Here is a 23,600-nt window from a genome sequence, read left to right as displayed (position 1 = left end):
GTACAAACTGGTTGTTACAGAATTGTCATGGGGATGTAAAGTACAGCATGGGGAATCTATCTGTATATATAAAACCCTAAGTCATCCTCGGGGGATCGGGCTGAAACCAGTAGTCCGACATCCCCTGAGGGGTCCCGGATTGCCAGAGGGCACAGGCCAGGCTGAGGGACCCTACCGGTGCACGATTCTATGCACCGGGCCTCTAGCTTCTATCTTTGTATATAAAAGCCTAAGCGACTGAATGACCAAATGACTGGTCGCTATGATGTGCACTGACCACCAGGGGGCACCGCTCAGCTGACTGATGGGTGCCAGATACAGGGCTCATGGTTGGCCGCTGCAGCCTGGAGACCGCAGTGGAGTGGCAGCGAGCCTACCAGTGGCAGCGGCAGGTGCAGCGGGGCCAGGATGAGCGGGAGTGGCAGGCAGGAGTGGCAGGTGGTGTTGGACTGCCGGTTTCAGACCGATCCCCGCAGGCCATGCCAAGGGACCCCACCGGTGCATGAATCTGTGCAATGGGCCTCTAGTATAGCCAGTAATATTCTAATAAGTATATATATTGTCAGATGAGTGTGAGATTTATAAGGATGATTACTCCGTAAGTTATATAATGTCTAGTCACTGGGACATACACCTGAAACTAATGTAGTAATATATGTCAACTGTAATCTATAATAATAAAAGTGTAATATGCTAATTAGATCGGACAGCCGAATGACCTTTCAGACGTCCTTCTGGACGACCTTCTGGATGAACCTGGGGCTGCGAGGGCCGAGGCAAGCCGCCGTGGCTGCAAGGGCTGAGCCCCTTGCTCTAGTTGAAAAATTAAAAATATAAACAAATAAAAAACTTAAAGTTAAAAAGAAAAAGAATGTTTTTTTCCTCTTCTGCAGAGTCAGGGTTCTCCAGGACACCTGAGCTCTGTCAGATTCTCAGCATCTAAGATCAAGTTACCTAGGGATCTTGTATATTTACCTAGTGGGGACCTCCCCTGATGTGTCTGCCTGGCATCTCCCAGGTCATTGGTAGCTCTCTATATCCGTGTTCTGCTCTGATGTTTCCTGGGACTCCCTTAAATTAATACCATATCTGGTACACAATCTAAATCAGTTTATCAGGAAACCAGCAAATGTGTCAGGCGTAGCAGCATTCTTATATCATTTCTTATTTCTTCTTTTGAAACCCAGATGTTTGTGTGTGCCTGTGTGTGCACATATCTTTTTACTTCTCTGATTTCCTTTTAATGCATATGAGATGATCATTTTATGTCAAAGGAAAATCTCTCAGGCAACAGTACAGCCCTGCTGCTTAAAAAAGGCTGACATATTACATTACTGCCCCCCACACTCCCAGCCCACTGGCACTTTGGTGAACAGGCTGATTTCTCAGGACAACGTCCCCTTTCCCTGAGGAAATGCATAGAAGCAGATGAAGGAGCAAATCCCAGAGGAAGGGCATGATGGCTGGGGACCCAGGACTCAGAACTTCAGCGAAAGACCGGCCAGTATTTGGGCAGCTTTGGGTCAAACTGCTTGTTAAAGCTCAGCTGCACGGCTGCCTCCATGGCCTGCCTCCTGGCGGCGCTGTCCCAGTACAAGCGCTTCATCTGGGCCTGGCGCGGCTCCAGCCGCTGGGGCTCTCGGATGGAGGGTCTATGCAGCGGCGCGTCTGCTAAGTCAGGTCACGGTCGGCTTCACACAGGCCTGCAGGCGCTGCGCGTCCAGCTGCCGCCGCCCCGCCGCTCTTCCCGTGCACCGTCTCCGGCTCCTCCTCTGTGGCCCAAGCGTGGTCTTCGCCTGTGCTGCCATGAGGATGCTGCCCAGACCTTGGAGAATGTGAATAACCACAGAGGGAGTCCTGGGAGGCCAAGCGATGGCCACAGCAGGACCGAGGAGGCCCACGTTTCTCCGGGGGGAGATCTCCCGGAGTGAAGTACCACTGGGGACGGAAATAAGTCTCCCCGGCCTTCCCATCGGCATTCTGGTGGCTTCGCACCCAAGCCATTGCTTTAGAGTAATGTTGCCGGTATCTTGCATAACCTGGATGACAAGACCACGGCGTGGTAGGTTCCGATGATGCCGCCTTTGCTGCCATCTCTGATGGTGAAAGTCCAAACGGGCCCCCGAAACTCGTGGGCTCCCAGCTTGCTGATCCTGGGCTGTGGGATGCAGGGACCTATTTCCTGTGGGTGGTGAGTGGGAGGAGCTGTTGCCAGGGTGACTAAACGTGAGCTTCCGATTGGCCTCCCTGAGCGCCACTTCTCTGATTCCTACAATAAGGCTAGAGTTATTATCAGAGTCATCTATCATCAGAGATAGTAACCTGTTACATATCTGTGGTAGACAAAATAATGCCCCTCCCCCCATATGTTCATGTCTTAATCCCTGGAACCTGTGAATATGTTACCTTACATGGTAAAAAGGACTTTGCAGTGTGATTATTATCCAGGAAAAAAGTGCTGTTAGCAGTTCTATCTAAAATATAAAGCTTTTTCCTTTCTTCTTTTTTTTTTTTTATTTTTTATTTTATTTTTTTTTTTACTTTCCGCTTTTTCCTTTCTTCTAGTCTGCCTCTTAACGTCTCATGGCGTTCCTTCCTATTTAATGCCATTCTAAGTACAGAACAGTTAGAATTTTAATTTATTAACATGAATTTTACCACTCATCTTTATACTGTGCAATGCCATTTTAAATGCAAATATGTCAGCATTTAACTCATATGTAGAATCACCAAAATGGCACAATATTTATTTTGTAGCTGGTACATTCATACAGCCGATCCTTATTATTTGTAGATTCTGTGTTTGCAAATTTACCTACTTGCTAAAATTCATTTATAACTTCAAAATCAATACTCTTAGCACTTTCGGTCATTCCTGGACATGCCCAGGTGCAGAGCGGGAACATTTTCAATGGGCCAGCATGCATGTCCCCCCACCTGGGATTGAACAAGGCAAAATTCTGCTTTCTCATTTCAGCTCTCAAACTGTAAACAAGTGTCTTTTTGGGGGTCTATTTAGTGACACTTTTTCCCCCCTCATTTTTTGTGCTTTTTGTTGGTGATTTCGCTATTTCAGATGATCTCCAAATGGAGTGCTGAAGTGCTGTCTAGTGTTCAAAAGGCAATAAGGGTGGAGAGAATGGGTGTTAGCTAAGCCTCATTCAGGCGGGCATTATAGTATAGTGAGTGCCAATGTTAATGAGTCGACAATGTATGTTAAATAAGGTGTCTTTAAACAGGAACTACACATAAAACAAGGTTATGTATCGATCAGTTAATGAAAATGTGACCAGAAGTTCAGACGAACCTAATGTATATTTCCCTTAGGAGCAGTGTGGCTCAGTAGTGTTCATTAATTCAGTGTTTATTGTGACTTTCTAGACTATAACTACCATGAATGACACAAACGAATTGTATTTCATTCTTACCAAAACAGTGGAAAGACTGCACAAAATAACAGTTTTTACTCCTGTGATACTGTGATTTATAATAAGAAATAAACTATATTTGGAGTTTGCTCCTAAAATACTTGGAATTTTCTAAGTGATGAGAATGACAAAGGCACCTTTGGTAATGTTAATAGTGACTTTTGATTTTTGTTGTCATTAATCCTCACCAGAGGATATTTTTCCATTGACTTTTAGAGAGACTGTAAGAGATGGGGAGAGACAGAAAGAGAATGAAACATCGATGTGAGAGAGACACATTGATTGGTTGCCTCCCACACGCACCCCCATGGGGGCCCAGAGATTGAACCTGCAACCAAGGTACATGCCCTTGACTGGAACTGAACCTGCGACCCTTCAGTCCAAGGGCTGACATTCTAACCACTGAACCAAACCAGCCAGGGCTTCATAGTGACTTTTGGATCACACTTAAAGAAGGGAGCAATTATCAGAGAACCAACCATGTGATTAGAGGGTTGCAACTTTTAGTCCCACCCCCCCTGACCTCCAGGGAGGGAAGAGCGTTTGGATGTCCAATCTATTGCCAATAGCCAATGATTTAATTAATCATGCTTACGTAATAAAGTCTCCATAATACCCATAAGGGCAGTATTCAAAGAGCTTCTGGTTGGTGAGCCAGAGTGCTTTTACCATGAGGATAGCTATAAGCTCCTTTGTTTGGAAGCTTTATCTGGCTGTGGATTCGTATCCTTTAATAACCTTTGTAATAAATCAGTAATTTAGTGAGTAAGCTGGTTTTCTGAGTCTTGTGAGCCGTTCTAGCAAATTAATCAAACCCGAGGAGATGGTTCTGGGAGCCTCTGATTTATAGCCAGTCTGTCAGAAGCAGGCGTGACAGTGTGGACTTGCAATTGGCATCTGAAGGAGCCGGCCGTCTTGTGGGACTGAGCCCGTAGCCTGTGGTCTGATGCTCTCTCCAGGTAGCTAGGGTCAGAATTCAGCTGAGTCATAGGACACCCAGGGGTGTCAGAGAATTGTTTGGAGGGGTAGCAGTGCCACACATGCTACATCTGGTGATCAGAATTTTTATATCCACTTCTTGATCTATTTTCAGCATAAGTGGTTGACTAATACAAGGAAGTGACAGAAGTAAGATGGGTTTCCTTGGTCACTTGTGTCTCTTAGAATACCATTGCCTTCTTTCTGTGACACCGACTTATTGACTGGCTTAAGACTCAGAGTTTCTCCGGTCAGTACAGGCCCCCAGCGCACAGGAAAGCTGGAAGGGACAATAAAGCTCCAAGACACTACGGCAGTGTTCAGGGAGGAGACATGCGAGAGGGACAGCGGAATCTTGTCCTTTCCTCGCCATCAGAGGGCGCGTGACAAAGAGGGAGGGAGAGGACTTAGCAAACATATTTCACACGACACAGTATTAGCAATGAGGTCACACTCAATGTAACGTAAGTCTGAATAATTCAGTCACTGTATTTAACTAATTAAGGGATCATAGTTGATTAGCTATTTTTGTATCTATTTTCTCATCCTGATCTTGAAAAGTAACCAGAGCTCCTTGGAGAAATGGCTGGTTCTAGGGCTGGGGCAGAGAATGCACAGGTTGAGCTTGACCATCTTATAGAAAAGAAAAGAAAACTGGAGAGGGTGAGAGGGAGAAAAGACAAGAAAAGATGAGGGCATGTCCCAAGGCGCCAAATGAAAGAGCCCCCAAAGGCAAAGCTAGAGCAGTAACATTTTTAGCATTATTTAACATGAGCAGGCATATGAGGTCAGATAATTCCTGCACTTGGGCATTCAACTGAACTCAAAACATCCTGGCAACTAATGTGAGAAAATAAAACTATCCAGGAAGAGAAAGAATTATAATTTAATAGAAAGTCTATCATCCACTTCTTTGTAAAAATTCTCAGAACAAGAAATAAACAGAAAGGGGCCAGGTAGGGGCCACGGGAGGGCTCCAGGGTATGTCTGGCCTCGTCTCACTCAGTCCCGATCTGCCGGACCCCAGCAGCAAGTTAACCTACTGTTTGGAGCGTCTGCCCCCTGGTGGTCAGTGCACGTCATAGCGAGCATTGAGCAGCCTTAGCATATCATTAGCATATTATGCTTTGATTGGTTGAACGGATGACCGGATGACTGCACACTTAGCATAGTAGGCTTTTATTATATAAGACTAGAGGCCCGGTGCACAAAAATTTGTGCACTCGGGGGGGAGGGGGGGTGCCTCAGTGCCCTCTCGCAGTCTGGGACCCCTCGGGAGATAATGACCTGCTGGCTTAGGCCTGCTCCCGGGTGGCAGAGGGCAGGCCCAATCCCTAGGTGCAGCCACTGGTCGGGCTCAGAGCAGGGCCGATTGGGGAGTTGGGGCGCCGCCCCCATCATGCACAGAGCAGGGCAGATTGGGAGGTTGCGATGCCACCCTCAGTCACGCTCAGGGTAGGGCCGATTGGGGGGTTGGGGCACTGCCCACTGTCACACTCAAGGCAGGGTCGATGGGGAGGTTGCGGCACCACCCCCTGTCACGCACAGAGCAGGGCCAATCGGGGTTGGGGCGCTGCCCCCTGTCACGCACAGAGCAGGGCCCATCAGGGGTTGGGGAGCTCCCCCCTGTCACTCACAGAGTAGGGCCGATAGGGGAGTTGGGGCACCGCCCCCTGTCACACACAGAGCAGGGCGGATCAGGGGGTTGGGGTGCTGCCCTCTATCACCCACAGAGCAGGGCCGATCAGGGGGTTGGGGCGCCTCCACTCTCACACTCAGGGCAGGGCCGATGGGGAGGTTATGGATCTACCCCGTCACACACAGATCAGGGGGTTGGGGTGCCGCACCCTGTCACACCAGAGCCGCAGGGTGATCAGGGGGTTGGGGAACTCCCCCCTATCAGGCACAGAGCCTGTCACGAACAGAGCAGGGCCGATAGGGAGGTTGTGGCCCCGCCCCCGTCACACACAGAGCCGCAGGGCAATCAGGAGGTTTGTGCTCTGCCCCCTGTCACGCTGATCCCGGTGCTGGGAGGCATATTACCCTTTTACTATATAGAATAGAGGCCTGGTGCATGGGTGAGGGCTGGCTGGTTTGCCCTGAAGGGTGTCCTGGATCAGGGTGGGGGTCCCCACTGGGGTGCTTGGCCAGCCTGGGTGAGGGGATGATGGCTGTTTGCAGCTGGTCACACACCCTTCAGGGTGGGGGTCCCCACTGGGGTGCCTGGCCAGTCTGGGTGAGGGGCTGAGGGCTGTTTTCAGGCTGGTGGGTGACTGAAGCTCCCAACTGCTTCTTTTTTTTTTTATTCTGGGCCAGCTTTAGCTCTGAGGCTCCAGCTCTGAGGCCTCCGCTCCTGAAAGCAGGTATCTGGTTTGTTTTGGTTCTATAATCGAAACTCTATATCAACTCCAGCTCTGAGATCCCAGCTCGCTGAAAGCTGGTTTCTGGGGTTTTGTTTAGTGTCTGTATTTGTTACAATGTTTGAAACTGCAGTCCTCCATCACTGAAGCAAGCAAGCCTCATGTTAGTTTCAAGCTGCCTGGCTGCCAGCCGCCATCTTGGCTGGCAGTTAATTTGCATGTCGCCCTGATTAGCCAATGGGAAGGGTAGCGGTCATACGCCAATTACCATGTTTCTCTTTTATTAGATAGGACCCTGTCACGCACAGAGCAGGGTCAATCAGGGGGTTGGGAAGCTCCCCCCTGTCATGCACAGAGCAGGGCCGATCAGGGGGTTGAGGAGCTCCCCCCGTCACTCACAGAGTAGGGCCGATAGGGGAGTTGGGGCACCGCCCCCTGTCACACACAGAGAAGGGTGGATCAGGGGGTTGGGGCGCTGTACCCTGTCACACTCAGGGCAGGGCCGATGGGAGGTTATGACTCTACCCCGTCACACACAGAGCAGGGCTCATGGGGGGCGGTTGGGACGCCGCACCCTGTCACACACAGAGCCGCAGGGCGATCAGGGGGTTGGGGAGCTCCCCCCTATCAGGCACAGAGCAGGGATGATCAGGGGGTTGGGGCGCTGCCCCCTGTCATGCTGATCCCGGTGCTGGGAGGCATATTACCCTTTTACTATATAGGGTAGAGGCCTGGTGCATGGGTGGGGGCCGGCTGGTTTGCCCTGAAGGGTGTCCTGGATCAGGGTGGGGGTCCCGCTTGGGTGTCTGGCCAGCCTGGGTGAGGGGCTGATGGCTGTTTTCAGCTGGTCACACCCCCTTCAGGTTGGGGGTCCTCACTGGGGTGCCTGGCCAGTCTGGGTGAGGGGCTGAGGGCTGTTTTCAGGCTGGTGGGTGACTGAAGCTCCCAACCGCTCCTTTTTTTCTTTTTTAAATTCTGGGTCAGCTTTAGCTCTGAGGCTTGCCTCCAGCTCTGAGGCCTCGGCTGCTGAAAGCAGGTATCTAGTTTGTTTGGGTTCTATAGTCGAAACACTGTTTCAACTCCAGTTCTGAGATCCCGGCTGGCTGAAAGCAGGTTTCTGGAGTTTGTTTAGATTCTATATTTGTAACGTTTCAAACTGCAAGCTCAGAGGCCGGCAGCGGCAGGCGGGGAACGTTGGCTTGGTCTGTCACTGGAGCAAGCAAGCCTCATGTTCGCTTCAAGCTGCCTGGCTGCCGGCCGCCATCTTGGCTGGCAGTTAATTTGCATATTGCCCTGATTAGCCAATGGGAAGGGTAGCAGAGGTACAGCTAATTACCATGTTTCTCTTTTATTAGATAGGATTACAATTACAATATAGTATTAATGGAAGAGTGCATATAAGTGTAACTGTCTTATTGGGGTATAAATATGAGTTGGCTTTACTTTTTTCAGGCTCTGTCCCCCAACTGTGGTAGTGTGAACTTCCCTTTCCTATTAGGCGGTAGCTTTCTTAACAACTTATTTTGATCCCGTAACTTTCATCCCCTCTTGGTCATAAGAATTCCCTCATGCCAATACTTAAGATTCAGTTCTGTCCAATCTCTGTTCTCACATCTGATGCAAACCCTCCCGCACTTGACTGGGCTGCCATCCTCTCTATGTGCTTGTTGTTGTTGCCCTGGCCATCAAGACCAGATTGGCACCATGTCCTCTGTTTGGCTGGAATTTAAATGCTGGCCACTTATGGGGTGAATCTGAGAGCCCTGAATATAGTCATGAGCTGTGGATATTTATTTTATTCTTTTTTATAAATTTATATTATAATTACTTATTTTTATTGCTTAAACTGCTCTAGCTTTGCCTCTGGGGGCTCTTTCATTTGGCGCCTTGGGACATGCCCTCATCTTTTCTTGTCTTTTCTCCCCCTCACCCTCTCTAGTTTTCTTTTCTTTTCTATAAGATGGTCAAGCTCAACCTGTGCATTCTCTGCCCCAGCCCTAGAACCAGCCACTTATCCAAGGAGCTCTGGTTACTTTTGTTGAAGAATGATATTTAGAAACCAAGCTCTGAGCACTAAGTGTGTTCATTGTTATTGAGGTCACATCACATCTAGACCCTCAAGTGGACAGAGCTAAGGAATGTATAAACACTAGCCTATGTATACACACATATCTATATTGAGTTCTATATCCATTTATTTATTTATTTTTTAAAATATATTTTATTGATTTTTACAGAGAGGAAGGGAGAGGGATAGAGAGTTGGAAACATCGATGAGAGAGAAACATCGACCAGCTGCCTCTTGCACACCCCCTACTGGGGATGTGCCCGCAACCAAGGTACATGCCCTTGACCGGAATCGAACCTGGGACCTTTCAGTCCGCAGGCCAACGCTCTATCCACTGAGCCAAACTGGTTAGGGCAATATATATATCCATTTATTTATATTAAAATAAACATAAGTTCAAACTATACCCCAGCTCTAATCCAAAGTTCACTGGAGCCTTTCCTACTTGCTTATGTGTTACTTCTTTCTCTGATAGAAACCTGTCTCTCCTTATCTACAATATTTTCTTGTTTAACCTTAGTATACTGTATACTTAAAGTAGTTTCAGAATTGCTAACCTAAACTCCTGTGAAATACAAATTTACCAACTAGAGGATAGTGTTTTTGTAGCATTCTTTGTGTTTTTATCTTACGGTTTTAAGTAAAAGCATTGTTTTCCAAAGTTAATTAGACCAGCTCTTTCTCCCCCACCCTCTATAGTGAGGTCATGTCATATATTTGTAATATAGTTAGATTCATTTGTCACAAACTGCATTCCATCATGGGTTCCCCTGAAAGCCTGGTTAATTTTTGAAATTGCATGCAATAAAGGTCACTGTACACTATAGCTTTGTACATTTTGACAAATACATAGAGTTATGTATCCACCATCACAGTACCATAGAGACAGCTCCATTACTCTAAAAATTCCTTTGTAGTAAAATCCCCCCTTCCCCAAACCTCCCAACCACTAACCTATCTCCCATCCCTATAGTTTCACCTTTTCCATATGTTATATAAACGGATCCTAAAATAAGTAGATGCTCAGGTCTAGCTTCTTTCACGTAGAGAAATGCATTTAAGATTTGTCCCTGTTGTTGCATGAACCAATAGTTCATTCCTTTTTACTGTTGAGTATACAGTAGACAGTCATTGTATGAATATACCACCGTTTATCCATTCACTTGTCGCAGGACATCCGGGTTATTTCTAGTTTGGGGCAAATGTGAATAAAACTGCTGTAAACAGTCATGTATGTTTCTTTTTGTGTGGGTGAACACAAGTTTTATTATTTATTTAAAATATGTTTTATTGATTTTAGAGAGAGGAGGGGAGAGGGATGGAGAGATAGAAACATCGATTGGCTGCTTCCTGCATGCCCCCAACTGGGGATGGAGCCCATAACTGGGGCATGTTCCCTGTCTGAGAATCAAACTGTGACCTCCTGGTTCATGGTCTGATGCTCAGCCTCTGAGCCACACTGGCCAGGCTGAACACAAGTTTGCAATTCACTTGGGTAAATGCCTAATAGTGGAATGGCTCGGTCACATAAGTAGTTTGTAAGAAATTGCCAAATAGTTTTCCAAAGTGGATGTTATGCTTTGCAATCCCATTAGCAATGAGTGAGAGTTCCTGTCCTCCCACATCTCCAGCCTTGGTTGTCCATCCTCATTTTGAAGTGGAAACTGTCCTGCACCCCCACTCTGACTCCTCCTTTCCTGTTGGCCCCTGCTCATTCTACAAAACAGTCTGCATTTTTGCTTTGCAGTCTGCTGGTACTAGTGAAGGTAATGACTTTGTTTTTTTAAAATATATTTTTATTGATTTCAGAGAGAAAGATAGAAACATCAATGATGAGAGAGAATCATTGATCGGCTGCCTCCTGCAGACCCCCAACTGGGAATCGAGCCCACAACCTGGGCATGTGCCCTTGAGTGAAATCGAACCCGGGACCCTTCAGTCCACAGGCTGACGATCGATCCATTGAGCCAAACCAGCTAGGGCAGTGGTCGGCAAACTGCGGCTTGCGAGCCACATGCGGCTCTTTGGCCCCTTGAGTGTGGCTCTTCCACAAAATACCACGTGTGGGTATGCACGTACAATGCGACTGAAACTTCGTGGCCCATGCGCAGAAGCTGGTTTTCGGCCTGGGCGAGTCTATTTTGAAGTACTGTTGATATTTGGCTCTGTTGACTAATGAGTTTGCCGACCACTGAGCTAGGGCATGAAGGTAATGATTTTAGACTACTTTATATTTCCACTGTGCACTAAAGTACTCTCTCATTTTTTTTTAAAAAAAAATCTCTTAATAGTCCTAAAAGGCAGTTTAGGAAACATCCTTAGGTTGGTATGAGAGATCACGGCCTGTTTGAAAAGAATTTCTTTCTGGCTTTCCCAAACCTCTGCTTTAGTAAACCCTCTTAGCTCCCTACTCATCTCAGCCTCTTTGTAGTCTAACCAGATAAATCCACTGAAAAAAGGATGGTCGAGGGTCTTCACTTGGCTGTGGCAGGAGAGACTAGTACCCGTGGCTTTCCAGCTGGGTGGGAAGCCCTTAATTCCACAGGAAGGGCCGTGTGTCTTCTTCCTGCTCAGCGTCGCCTCCTAACGCGGCAGCCAGCACAATGTCATCCTCCCCGGAGCCCTGGTTTGACCCCTCTCCTCCACGTTTCATCTGACGGCTCTCACTCTGTGCGGATGGCTGATAGGCCCCAAAATCCCCTGAAACCAGGAACCTCCCTGATGGCATGACCAGGGGGCCATGAGTCTCCGTACCCTCTGTCCTTCCCTCTACAGGGTTTGTGTGTGAGGATGTCACTCCTTCCGCCAGCTGCTGGCTTCCATTGGGACCTGCTGGTGGGACATTTTCATAATCTGGGCAGCACTGAAAGGACATCCAGGGCTGCTTCCCCTGGGCGGCCCCCAGGTCCAACTCTGCCGTGTTGACGTAGTCATTTGAGGTCTGAGAAGAGCTTTCCTCATCGCTGAGTGGATCGTTGCCCTCAGTTCCTGGAGGCAAAAATCGGGCGTAGTCACTGGCATGGTCCCAGCCCTTGTCCCTTTCCTCAGTGGATTCCAGCTCCCGAGCACTTGGGCGGGCAAAGAGGTTCCCAGGGGGGTGGCTAGGAGCAGCCAGCAGCTCAGCAATCTCTGCTGCTGTGGGAACGTTGACGTAGTCTCTGGAGTCCTCTGAAGAGACGCTCAGGTCGCCTCCAGCTGCTCTGACGTGGACGGAGTGCGCCGAGGGGGTGAGGTTCTCATACACCCAGGGTCCCGTGGCGTTGTCGTAGATGCCCACGGAGTGAGCCTGGGCTCTGTGCACCTGGAGGGCACGGCTGGCTTGGGAGGTCTGCGCGCAAGAAGAGAAAGCCAGGGACAGGACAGAAGCAGAAACAGGGACGAAGCCTTTCCTCTTCCCCACCCAGTACTCTCATCGGATCGTTCCTCCACCCAGTTCTCCACCTCGGAGAAGAGTTCTGAATCAAATACAAGACTGCCCTAGCCGCTTTGGCTCAGTGGATAGAGCGTCGGCCTGTGGACTAAAGGGTCCCAGGTTCGATTCCGGCCAAGGGCACATGCCCGGGTTGTGGGCTTGATCCCCAGTGGGGGGGGGGGGGGGGCGTGCAGGAGGCAGCCGATCAATGATTCTCTCTCATCATTGATGTTTCTCTCTCTCTTTCTCTCCCTTCCTCTCTGAAATCAATAAAAATATATTAAAAGTGAATAAATAAATTAAAAAAAATACAAGACTTTGGATGCTAGGTGGGCATGAGCAGAGTTTAGGGAAAGCAAAAATGTAATGTGACGATAAACAGTAACTGTATTTTGGCCACAAGGTGGGGGTTCAATGGAGAAAATACTATAAACAGGACAGAGCCTGCCAGCTCAGAGCACACTGAGGGGTAATATAGCCTAGTGGCTAAAGGTGGAGCAGGCCCAGACTGAGGGTGCAGACCCTAGCCTCACCCCTCTGAATGCTCTCCTTGCAACCTCAAAGGCTGGCCCCCCACTTGAGCAAGTTACTTACTCTCTCCATGCCTCCGTTTCCTAAGTAATAAAACAGGGATGATTATAGTATCTATATTATAAGCTTTCTGTGAGGAGTACATGGGTTGCTGCAGGTGAAGTGTTTAGAATTGCTCCTGGCACACAGAAAATACGAGAATGCTTGCCATTATCATCACTAAAGGGGTTGAAGGGGCAGCTGGCACAGACCCAGCTGATTATGGCCATTTAGGGATGCTGGTCTGATGTTTCCAAAATTTCTGAGTTTTCGAGAAAAGCTGGACATCTGGGCTTGAATGTGAGATCTTTTAGATTTTTAAATGTTGGCAACTGGCTTAAATGTTCTTCCAACACACAGAGCCCAAGCTAACCACACTTGTGGGCTGAAGTCAGTTCGGGATCGAAGCTCTGGATGCAGAATCCCCCCAGGACCCACCCACGCCCTGGAACTAGCTTTGGCAATGGAGTTTCTCTTCCCTGCCCTGTGAGTGGAGTCCAACATGGGCCTTGCAGGAAGGGGAGGAAGCACAGGCAGTGACATGGAGGTAGCCGCAGGGTAAAGGGGGGCTGGGTACTGACAGAAACACCATCAGCAGCAAGATGGCATTTACTCGAGATGACCATAAAACCAACGAGCAAACAGAATTTCTTCAACAAGCAAACAAAACTTCTCTCTGGGAATAATGAGCATCCTGACCTTCGAAGCAGTCCCTCCCCTGTCCCTGCCTCTGCCCCACACCACGCGGGACCCCTCGCCCTGGGAGCTCCCGTCAGCCACAGCGTAAGCCACAAGGGGTTGCTGTTACTAATTGTAACACACTCCTTGCAACCCAACCCCATTGGGTCAAACACTTTGGAAACTAGCTATAGTTCTCAATGATTTATGACTATTTCTGCTGATGGGGAATCATTGAAATAATGTGACAGGAGCTCCAGAAGTAATCCCCAAAGCAGGCTTTTAAGTCTGCTTTGAGCACCAACAGCAATGGGGACTCTCTGTGACCCTTGGGGGCTCGTTTGAATAAGCATGTTACCATGTCTTTGATCAAACAACCCATTGCAGTTCCAACATCAGGCCCTGGAGGACTCATGCCTTAAAACCCCAAGCTCTTACTCATCTTTCTGAATTTTTCTCCTGGGGCAGCAGGAGGTCCTGAGGCGAATCTTCCTGATCTAATAGGGCCAAGGTTTATATGCAGGGACACAAGATCTGGGGCCTAGAGCTCTTTCTCCTCCGTCCTTGGGCCAGACACAGGCAATTCTTCCCAAGGGCCGGTTGTCCCACGTGACTTACCACGTGTGCGGAGGGAGGGCTGTCAGAGTTTCTGGAGAGGAGGCTCTCGATACTGAATACACGGAAACTCCTCGACTGGTGTCTCCCTGGAAGGACAGAGGACAGAGCCTGATGGTGTAGCCCAGCGGTTCTCAACCTTCCTAATGCCGCGAGCCTTTCATACAGTTCCTCATGTTGTGGTGACCCCCAACCATAAAATTATTGTTGTTGCTACTTCATAACTGTAATGTTGCTACTGTTATGAATCGTCATGTAAATATCTGATCTGCAGGATGTATTTTCATTGTTACAAATGGAACATAATTAAAGCCTAGTGATTAATCACAAAAACAATATGTAATTATAGATGTGTTTTCCAATGGTCTTAGGCGACCCCTGTGAAAGGGTCGTTCGACCTCCAAAGGGGTCGCGACCCATAGGTTGAGAACCGCTGGTGTAGCCAGTCCTGGCTTCAGCCTGCACACGCCCCGCATGGTGGGTGAAGCGGGCCTGTGTGGGGCCTGGCACGTGGGAGCTGCTGTTCTGTGGCGAGAGGGTCCGAGCTGTAAGGATGATGCGCCCTGAGGCCGGGGGCCCTCCTCAGCATCCGGGGCACCAGAGGACACCAGCCCCGGGGTGGGGGGCTGGGAAGGGAGTGCCTGGTGTGAACCCTCCCTGCCTGGAATGCTGGCGGCCACGTTCTCTGTTTTTCAGAATGTCTTCCCCATCCCCAGACTCACCCATCTGTCCTCCGCTACCTTAACATCAGGAAGAACCAAAACCCCAACCCTAGAATGTGAGTCAAGGTCTGTTTAAGTCCAAAGACCTTACTCTTGCCACTGCTGGAAGCTTAGAGAAAGTTGCTTCTGGGTGGTGAGAGGTGCATTCATGGGGCAGAAGTTCTGTAGGTCTGGACTCCGTGGATTAGAAGGAAACACCTACCTAGAACTCCTTGCCTTCGGGGCACGAAGTCATAAATATTTTTGGCTCGTTGTCTGGACGGAGGCAGAGTCCGCAAGGGCGCCGTGGTAACCCGCAGGTAAGGAACTCGCCCTGCAGGGCAAGGACACAGAGGGGGACGCTGGGGATGAGATGGCTCCATTCTCACCCTGCACCATACAAATACCCGTCCAGACTGGACAAATGCCATTTGAGCTGCAGGGACAGGGGTCTCCGTTGACAGAGCTGGGAGAGAAAGCAGGGCCCAGGGGTAGGAGAGCAGTGACTTTCAAGAGGGATCTCCACTCTCTCCAATCAGCACTCAGCCTTTTGGACCCTGAGGGAGGCAAGGACCAGCGTGTCCGATAAGGACTCCTTGCGCAAATAGTTTACCCCCGGAGAATAAACCCGGCTTCAAATGCCCGGCTAGATGATTGGCCCTCATGTGCCTCAACTTTGGACACACGGGGGACTCACGCTTCTTCCGTGTGGTCCAGTTCCACAGGACGCAGAGCACCGCGATGACCAGGAGGATGGCAAGGAGTCCCGCCAACCCAGCAAAGATGCTGCTGCTCCAGTCCTGATCTCTGCAAGGAAACGGAGTGCCATGCCCAGCCGGGCGGGGAGGCTGAGGAAGATGCTTCCCAAGGACTTGGGAGGGGAGCCCGGAGAAGGAAGGCCGAGCTGGGGTGGGCTGTGTGGTGGGAGCGGGTCCTCTCTTTGTGGACACGGAAGGAACTGTCCCGTGTGAATGCTCACTGGATGCCAGGGGTTTGCCTGTGAAACTTATTTCATCTTTACAACAACCCTACTTCTCTTTGTGACTAAGAAACCTGAGGTTTAGCCCGGCTGATGTGGCACAGCGGTTGAGTGTTGACCTATGAACCAGGAAGTCACAGTTTGATTCCTGGTCAGGGCATATGCCCAGGTTGTGGGCTCGATCCCCAGTGTGGGGAGTGCAGGAGGCAGCTGATGGATGATTCTCTCTCATCAGTGATACTTCTTTCTTTTTTGTTAAAAAATATATTTTTACTGATTTCAGAGAGGAAGGAAGAGAGAGAGATAGAGGTTCAGAAACGTAAATAACACATCAAAGATCACACAGATAGGAAGGATCAAAGATGGAATGTGAGTCAAGATCTGTTTGGGCCCCAAGATCACACTCTTTCCACTGCATCACATTGGCCTCCAAACTTGCAAAGGCAAGTTCCTCTGTCCTTGCTTCCCCTTGTTGCCACTCCCGGGCTTTCTGTCTTTCCAGGAGCAAAGGATTACCCAATTGACAGTTAGGGAGCGGCTCTGTGACAGGGTCCAGCTTGTGTGCACTTGAATAACCTTCACAGCACCAACTTGTGGAGCTGGTCTCCAAGCAACACTCTGTTCCGTGGAATTTCACCAACAGGAACGCACTGAGAGTGTTCCCTGCCAGTTGCCATTTCCCTGCAGGGATGGGGCGGGCTGCTGCTCCTCATTGCCTGTTGTAACAGCAAGCAGCCAGTGAGGCTACAGAAGGAATTACTAGCTGACCCGGTACCGCCAACTATTAGAAACCAGGTCATGTGTCAGGGAAGGCTTTTGTCTTCCTGGGTTCCAGGCTTGCGTAACCAACTTGATACTGGTCATGTCCACTAGGCTGCCCCACATGATCTCAAACCAAATCTGTGTGAAACAGAACTCCCATTCTCCCTCATAAGCCTGCCCCTCCTCTGGCATTTCCCATCATCTAGTGCAGTGATGGCGAACCTTTTGAGCTTGGCGTGTCAGCATTTTGAAAAACCCTAACTTAAACTCTGGTGCCGTGTCACATATAGAAATTTTTTGATATTTGCAACCATAGTAAAACAAAGACTTATATTTTTGATATTTATTTTACATATTTAAATGCCATGTAACAAAGAAAAATCAACCAAAAAAATGAGTTTGCGTGTCACCTCTGACACGTGTGTCATAGGTTCGCCATCACTGCTCTAGCGGCTCCATCGGAAATCATCCTTGGCTGCTCTCTCTCTTTCATGTCCGACTCCTCGTCAACCAGCAGGTTCTGTTGCTCAACCCTGGGCATCAATTCCGAACGCAGTTACCCCTCACTCCTCCTCTGCCTCCACCCAGCCTGGGCCTCGGTGTGTTCCACACGGACCTTTGCAATAACCTTCCTAATGGGTTTCTTGCTTTCACTCTCAGCCTCAACGTACCATCTTTACACAGGAGCCAGCGTGAGCCCCTAAACAGTAAACCAGGTTGCGCCCTTTTCTGCGTGCAACCCTCCATGACTTCCCATCACACCTGGGATAACACCCGCAGTCCCACCCCCGGGAGGACTTCACGGCACTTCTGTTCTGGCCTCTTCCTACCTCCAGGCCTCATTTCCTACCGCTTCCTCTGACTTTGACGGCCAGGACTGCTTGTGCTCCTTGCCCATGCAAAGCACCGTCCTGTCTCAGGCCTCGGCTGTCTCTCCCACCTGCCCGCCTGGCTCAGCCCCTCATTTAATTCAGGTCTCTTCTGAGATGTCACCTCCTCAAACAGGTCTTCCCTGGCCACACCGTGTAACCCGCAGTCCCCTTACTCTGCCCTGGTTTTTCTTCATGGGGTTTATGACAGACGTTATTCTATGTTCATTTGTTTATCTCTTTGTTTTTTTTAAAAATATTTGACTCTCCCGCCAAAACCGGTTTGGCTCAGTGGATAGAGCGTCGGCCTGTGGACTGAAAGGTCCCAGGTTCGATTCCGGTCAAGGGCATGTACCTTGGTTGCAGGCACATCCCCAATAGGAGGTGTGCAGGAGGCAGCTGATTGATGTTCCTCTCTCATCGATGTTTCTAACTCTCTATCTCTCTCCCTTCCTCTCTGTAAAAAATCAATAAAATATATTTAAAAAAAAATATTTGACTCTCCCACTTGACTATAAGCTCCAGGAAGTCATGGACTTGTCTATTGTGTTCACCTGGTGCCTGGAACAGTAAGGGCCTGAGAAATATTTGTTCAATGAAGGAATGAGTGAATTAATAAACAAATGAATGAATACAGACTTCATTTTCTTCGGGGGTGGGGTGGGGAATCCAGGGTTCTGATGTTATGAATTCATTCCCCATCAATGCCCCTCTCCATCTGCCAGTGACATGTTTGTCTTGGAAATAACTTTTATTTTCCCCAAACTACAGAGATTTAAAGTTCATTATCGTTGCGTTGTACTGTTCTCACAGCACTGAAATTTATACCTACCAGTGTTGCTAAAGTTTCAACTGCTGCTGGACTTTTATTTTTGTTAGGAAGACATGGAACGTAAAGATTAAGCAAACAATTGGTATCTGCCATTAGTTTGGTGAGATTTTATGTCCTAAAGCAGATGTTTATCATACCTGCGATTACATTTCTCATTCATGGCAAGTTTTTAGGATCTAAAAACACATCTTTGGGAAAAGGGAGCCTTTTGTTTTTTTTCATGGTGGGACCTAGTGCTTGTTTGAGGAGCCACTGGTGGGACTTGAGATGGGAAAGATTGAGGACAGCGGTCAGAGCCTCTGAGAGGTGAGAAACTCAACGGGGCCAGGCAGCTTGCGCTGAGAAAACCCTGCGTGATCACAGATATTCCTCTTCCCCCACGACTCCTCTTTCTCAACACCCCTCCCTTTCCCCTCAGAGCGAGCTTCTCTGAGCCTCGAGTTTGGTGGTTTCAGTGGACCTGAGCCTTGTTGTAAGGGGAGGCAGCTGCCGGGGTGGAGGCCCCCAGGGTAGGCCAGGGCCCTCAGGAATTCAGGGAAGGGTGAGCCGCCCTGGGCCACTCACCTGCCCAGCCTGCTGGGGGTTCCCTGCAGAGTGCTGGGCTCCGAAGTCCCCCCTCCGAGTTCTGAACGGGTCGGGGTGATGGCATCCATGGTCCCCAGGAGCCCCTCTGGCTTCGGCTTCTCCTTCTAAGCCTTCTCTCAATCAAAGCCAGCTGCCTGCATATGTGCCACTTTTCCTGAGTGGCTGACTCCCAGGAGAAAAGGCAAAATTAGTTAGTATTTTACATATCATCCTGGGGGAGGGTGGGGAGGAAGTCATTTGGTTTTTAAAGTTCCATCTTCCTCCTCCTCCCCCCCTCTATGCCTAAAATGTCAGGCTGAGTTGACCCCAAATACAAAAACGACAGGTTTGGTTCTACCTGGATGTGCCTACCTTGCCCACTGCAGGAGAGCAGAGCTCATCTGGGCGTGGGACTCCCTGAGGGGCAGCACAGTCTCTGCCCGCTGGTGGGAGTGCGAGGGGCACCGAGGTGGAAGCTGCCAGGAGGCCGAGAGAGGCTCTGTGAGAGGCGCATCTCCCCAACCCCCAGAGCAGAGAGGAGAGAGCAAACACTTGGCCAGAATGGAAACAGAGAGTCAGAGACAGGAAGCGACACCACCAACATGCTCACGAAGCATGGGCACCGGAAAAGTGCTCAGCTCTCAGCCGATGGCAGAGAACACGCCCCGCCCCCACCGCTGCTCGCTGGGCTGGCAGGTGCTCCGTGGTCTGGGGGAGAGGGATGACGGAGGGGCCAGGTGGCAGGTGGGTGACCGCTCACTCTGGGTTTCGGAGGCCTGTCGTGTTTCATCGGCCCCCAGGTTCATAGCGGTGTTTGCAGGTCTAGGAGAACTGGAGGGTGCTTTTTAGGCCCAAATGCGGACCTCTGGCACCTGATGCTGAATCGTGGGCGGAGGGTGGAAAGGTTGTCGTCATAAAAGCTACCAGATGGTTTTGATGGAGCTGATCTGTGTTTCAAGATTTTGAGAACCTTTGTTCTGGGTGTGACCAGCATGGAGCTTACGCTGGGTTCACAGGCCCCCTGGAGTCCACTCTGTCCACCCTCAGCACCCCCCCCCCCCCCCCCCCCCCCCCCCCCCCCCGCTGGCTGTCTCGCTCACAGGGCTCTCTGGAGGATGGATCCAGCCCCTTGCACACCTGTCTCAGAAGTCAAATCGTTTAGCCCCGGTGTCCCAGCTTTGAGGATTGCTCCCCATTTGTTTCTCACTCTCTTACCCTCTTCCTCTGACCAATCTCCTGAAACCCTCTTTGCATCTTGGGAGAATCTGAAGACAAGGGGTCACTAAGGCTATTATGAGGGTGTGAGGAAGAGCCTCTCTCTCCACCAGGAAAGCGATTCAGATAAATGGCAGGGAAGGCAGCCAGCGCTGAGCACCATGTCTCTCTCCCACCTCTTCCTGAGCTGCCAGCCCTGGCCAAGCTCTCACAACCCCCCTTCACCCCCCCCCCCCACGTGAGGGCCCCCTGTGGCTCACCGCTCCCCTCCCCCAAGCTCTGCCACTCCACATCCTCACTGCCCCTCCCCACTTCCCTCCTCCTGCCCAGGCAGCCTTACCTGGCAGGAAGCTGAGATGGCTCAGAGGCAGCTGGTTCTAGAGCTGGAATCTGGGTCTCTGTCCATTTCTGCTTTGGGTCAGGACTTAGTAAGAACGAGGACTCCTCATGGGAAAGAGGTCCATGGCTCTGCTCTGGTTGGTGGCTGGGACTATTGCAAGAGAGGCTCACTCCCTGGCCTGTCCTGAGCCACTGGCGAGAAGAGGGACTGTGAGTGAACTGGGAATTTGGAAGATGATACAGGGGAAGGGCAGCTAGAACAAAACCTTAGAACCCTGACTACTACTTTAAAAAAACTTTTTTTTTTTTTAAAACTTCCTCCTGCATGTGATAATCTCTTATCTACTCAGCCTGCTTGAGTCAGACTCATCTTTTTTTTTTTTTTTCCTTCACGTGCTCTTGACCGGAATTGAACCCGGGACCCTTTTGTCTGCAGGCCAAGGCTCTAGCCACTGAGCCAAACTGGCTAGGGCCAGACTCGTCTTGCCTCTGGTCTTCTGAGTCTCTCCTGCCCACACTGGAGGGAGCAGCCTCCTCAAAGGAGGCTCCCTGGGAAGGATGGACCTCGGGTTTCCAGGCCCTGGGAGCACTCTTTCACCTGCTCTTCTTCCCCTCCGCATGGCACACAAACCAACTAAACCAACAATTAAAGCACAAAATAGGCCGAAACCGGTTTGGCTCAGTGGATAGAGCGTCGGCCTGCGGACTGAAGGGTCCCAGGTTCGATTCCGGTCAAGGGCATGTACCTGGGTTGCGGGCACATCCCCAGTGGGAGATGTGCAGGAGGCAGCTGATCGATGTCTCTCTCTCATCGATGTTTCTTACTCTATCTCTCTCTCCCTTCCTCTCTTTAAAAAATCAATTAAAAAAATTTAAAAAAAAAAAAAAAAAAAGCACAAAATAGGTGTCTGAACTTATTCATCATAACCGTGGAAGAAACTACTCATTCCTGGGAAATAAATAGTAGATGTTTTAAACCTGATTGCTCTAATGTTTCCCTATAGTCACTTTTAATGATTTCAGGCGTTGAGTGTGACATATGATGCTAAAGTTTTGTGGAAGAAAAAACCATAGGCCCAGAATGGTGTCGCCTGTGCTAAAGCCCTAGATTTATTATCTGACTTAATTGAAGTTTCAGCTTCTCCCAGAAATATAATCGTTTTAAATAAATCTTTATTGTTGAGAGTATTACAGATATCCCCCTTTTTTTCCTCCATTGCCCCCCTCCCTGCCTGTTCCCACCCTGCCCCAGGCCTTCACCATCCTATTGTTGGTGTCCATAGGTAATGCTTATAAATTCTTTGGCTAATCTCTTCCCAAACCCCTCCCCCACTTCCCTCTGAGATTCATCAGTCTGTTCCATGTTTCCATGCCTCTGGTTCTATTTTATTCATCAGTTTCTTTTGTTCATCAGATTTCTTATTCATTTATTTTTATTTTTAGATTCAATTTTTGATAGATATGTATTTATTGCCATTTTATTGTTCATATTTTAATTTCTCCTCCTCCTCCTCCTCCTTCAAGATTACTTTTAGCATTTTATGTAATACTGGCTTGGTAGTAATGAACTCCTTTAGCTCTTTTCTGACCTTCAATTCTAAGTGATAGTTTGCTGGGTAGGGTAATCTAGATTGTAGATCATTGCTATTCATCACTTTGAATATTTCTTGCCACTTTCTTCTGGTCTGCAAAGTTCCTGTTGAGAAATCAGCTGACAGTGGTATGGGTGCTCCCTTGTAGGTAGGTAACTGCTTTTCTCTTGCTGCTTTGAAGATTCTCTCTTTGTTTTTAACCTTTGGCATTTTAATTATGATGTGTCTTGGTGTGGGCCTCTTTGGGTTCATCTTGTTTGGGACTATCTGTGCTTCTTGGACTTGTAAGTCTATTACTTTCACCAGGTAGGGGAAGTTTTCTGTCATTATTTCTTCAAATAGGTTTTCAATATCTTGCTCTCTCTTCTCTTTCTGCCCTCCTCCCCCATGATGTGAATGTTGGTTTGCTTGAAGTTGTCCCAGAGGCTCCTTACACTATCATCATATTTTTGGATTCTTTTTTCTTTCTGCTTTTCTGATTGGGTGTTTTTTGCTTTCTCATATTCCAAATTGCTGATTTGATTCTTGGCATCCTCTACTCTACTGTTGATTCCTTGTAAATTATTCTTCATTTCAGTTAGTGTATCCTTCATTTCTGACAGTCCTTTTTTTCATGTATTTGATGTTCTCATTAATTTCCTTAAAATTCTCACTAAGTCCATTGAAACTCTCTTTAAGGTCCTTGAGCATCCTTATAACCATTGTTTTGAACTCTGTATTTTTTAGTTTGCTTGCTTCATTGAATTTAGTTCTTTTTCTGGAGATTTCTCCTGTTTTTTCATTTGTGACATGTTCCTTCATCTCCCCATTTTGGCTGCTTCCCTGTGTTTATTTCTATGTGTTAGGTAGAGCTGCTATGTCTCCTGGATTTTGTATAGTGGCATTAATTATAGTGTCCTGTGTAGGGCCCTGAGCTGTGCATTCTAGGTGCACCTCTGTGTAGACACTGTCTTGTTGTAGTTGAGCCTTGATTGCTATTGGTCACTGGGAGGAATTGACCTCTAGGCCAATTAGCTGTGAGGACCAGCTGCGACTACAGCAGAAGAGCTGCTGTGCAGGAGACACCCCTATGGAGCAGGACTTGCTTCACTGGGGCCTTGGAGCTCACTGAGTCTGTCCCTTGGGTGTGTTGCTTGTGGATGTGTAGAGTTGTAATCTGGTGTGGTTTGAAGCTGTCCCCTGGGTGCACTGGCTCTGGTTCTCTCCCCTCCCTCCCCCCTCCAAGGTACAAAGTCAGCCGCTGCCTATGCCCCTATCTGGGGCCACCCATCAAGAGCTACAGAGCAATCTGAAGATGGCTGTGTTGGGCTTGGAAGTGCCAAGGAAAGTCCAAGCTGTGAAGCAAGGCAGGCTGCTGCTAGTGCCGGGCCTGGGGCCTCTTATTGATAGGTATGAGACATGCTGATGCCAACTGCTGGTTGTTTGAGAGATTTCAGAAAAGTCTGAAGCCTGAGGCAGGGCAAACCATTCAAATGGAAAAGCTGCTGCAAACAGCTTGGGTGGGACTGCAAATTGAGTGGGGTGGGTCTCAGGGAATCACCAGGGTGGAGCAAACAGTGTGAGCCATGTTGATGGAGACTCAGATATGGCACCTGCCAGTCAGCTCTGCAATGGGGGAGGTCTCAGCATAGGAACAAT

At 49.0% G+C, this 23,600-nt stretch overlaps 1 protein-coding gene across 4 annotated transcripts; it reads right to left on the bottom strand.

The window, feature by feature from the left end:
• Nucleotides 1-10,911: 10,911 nt before the first annotated feature.
• Nucleotides 10,912-21,101, bottom strand: LAX1 (lymphocyte transmembrane adaptor 1). Of its 4 annotated transcripts, XM_036344214.1 has the most exons (7): nt 20,372-21,101; nt 19,189-19,763; nt 18,817-18,999; nt 15,508-15,617; nt 15,034-15,144; nt 14,113-14,198; nt 10,912-12,162 (listed from the first exon to the last, which is right to left on the bottom strand). In XM_036344214.1, the coding sequence occupies exons 3-7, from the start codon at nt 18,903-18,905 to the stop codon at nt 11,368-11,370; spliced, it is 1,191 nt and encodes a 396-aa protein (XP_036200107.1). In that variant the 5' UTR covers nt 18,906-18,999; nt 19,189-19,763; nt 20,372-21,101; the 3' UTR covers nt 10,912-11,367. The 4 variants fall into 4 exon arrangements, with proteins under 4 accessions (XP_036200107.1, XP_036200109.1, XP_036200110.1 ...); XM_036344216.1 differs by lacking the exon at nt 20,372-21,101 and having other exon boundaries at nt 10,912-12,135; nt 19,189-19,845; XM_036344217.1 differs by lacking the exons at nt 15,508-15,617; nt 20,372-21,101 and having other exon boundaries at nt 19,189-19,845.
• Nucleotides 21,102-23,600: the final 2,499 nt, after the last annotated feature.

The sequence above is a fragment of the Myotis myotis genome, unplaced genomic scaffold (genome assembly GCF_014108235.1).
Source record: "Myotis myotis isolate mMyoMyo1 unplaced genomic scaffold, mMyoMyo1.p scaffold_m19_p_18, whole genome shotgun sequence".
In the NCBI taxonomy this organism is placed as follows: domain Eukaryota; kingdom Metazoa; phylum Chordata; class Mammalia; order Chiroptera; family Vespertilionidae; genus Myotis; species Myotis myotis.
The sequence above is the reverse complement of the archived record's forward strand: the minus strand, read 5'-3'. Positions and strand labels throughout refer to the sequence as shown.

What these genes read in the sequence shown, in the direction of transcription:
- LAX1 (XM_036344214.1), bottom strand. Translation starts at nt 18,905, where the DNA reads ATGGATGCCATCACCCCGACCCGTTCAGAACTCGGAGGGGGGACTTCG. An exon ending in ACCCCCAGCAGGCTGGGCAG is followed by an intron (nt 15,618 to 18,816) that starts GTGAGTGGCCCA and finishes GTTTCCTTGCAG; the next exon opens with AGATCAGGACTGGAGCAGCA. An exon ending in CTGGACCACACGGAAGAAGC is followed by an intron (nt 15,145 to 15,507) that starts GTGAGTCCCCCG and finishes CTTGCCCTGCAG; the next exon opens with GGCGAGTTCCTTACCTGCGG.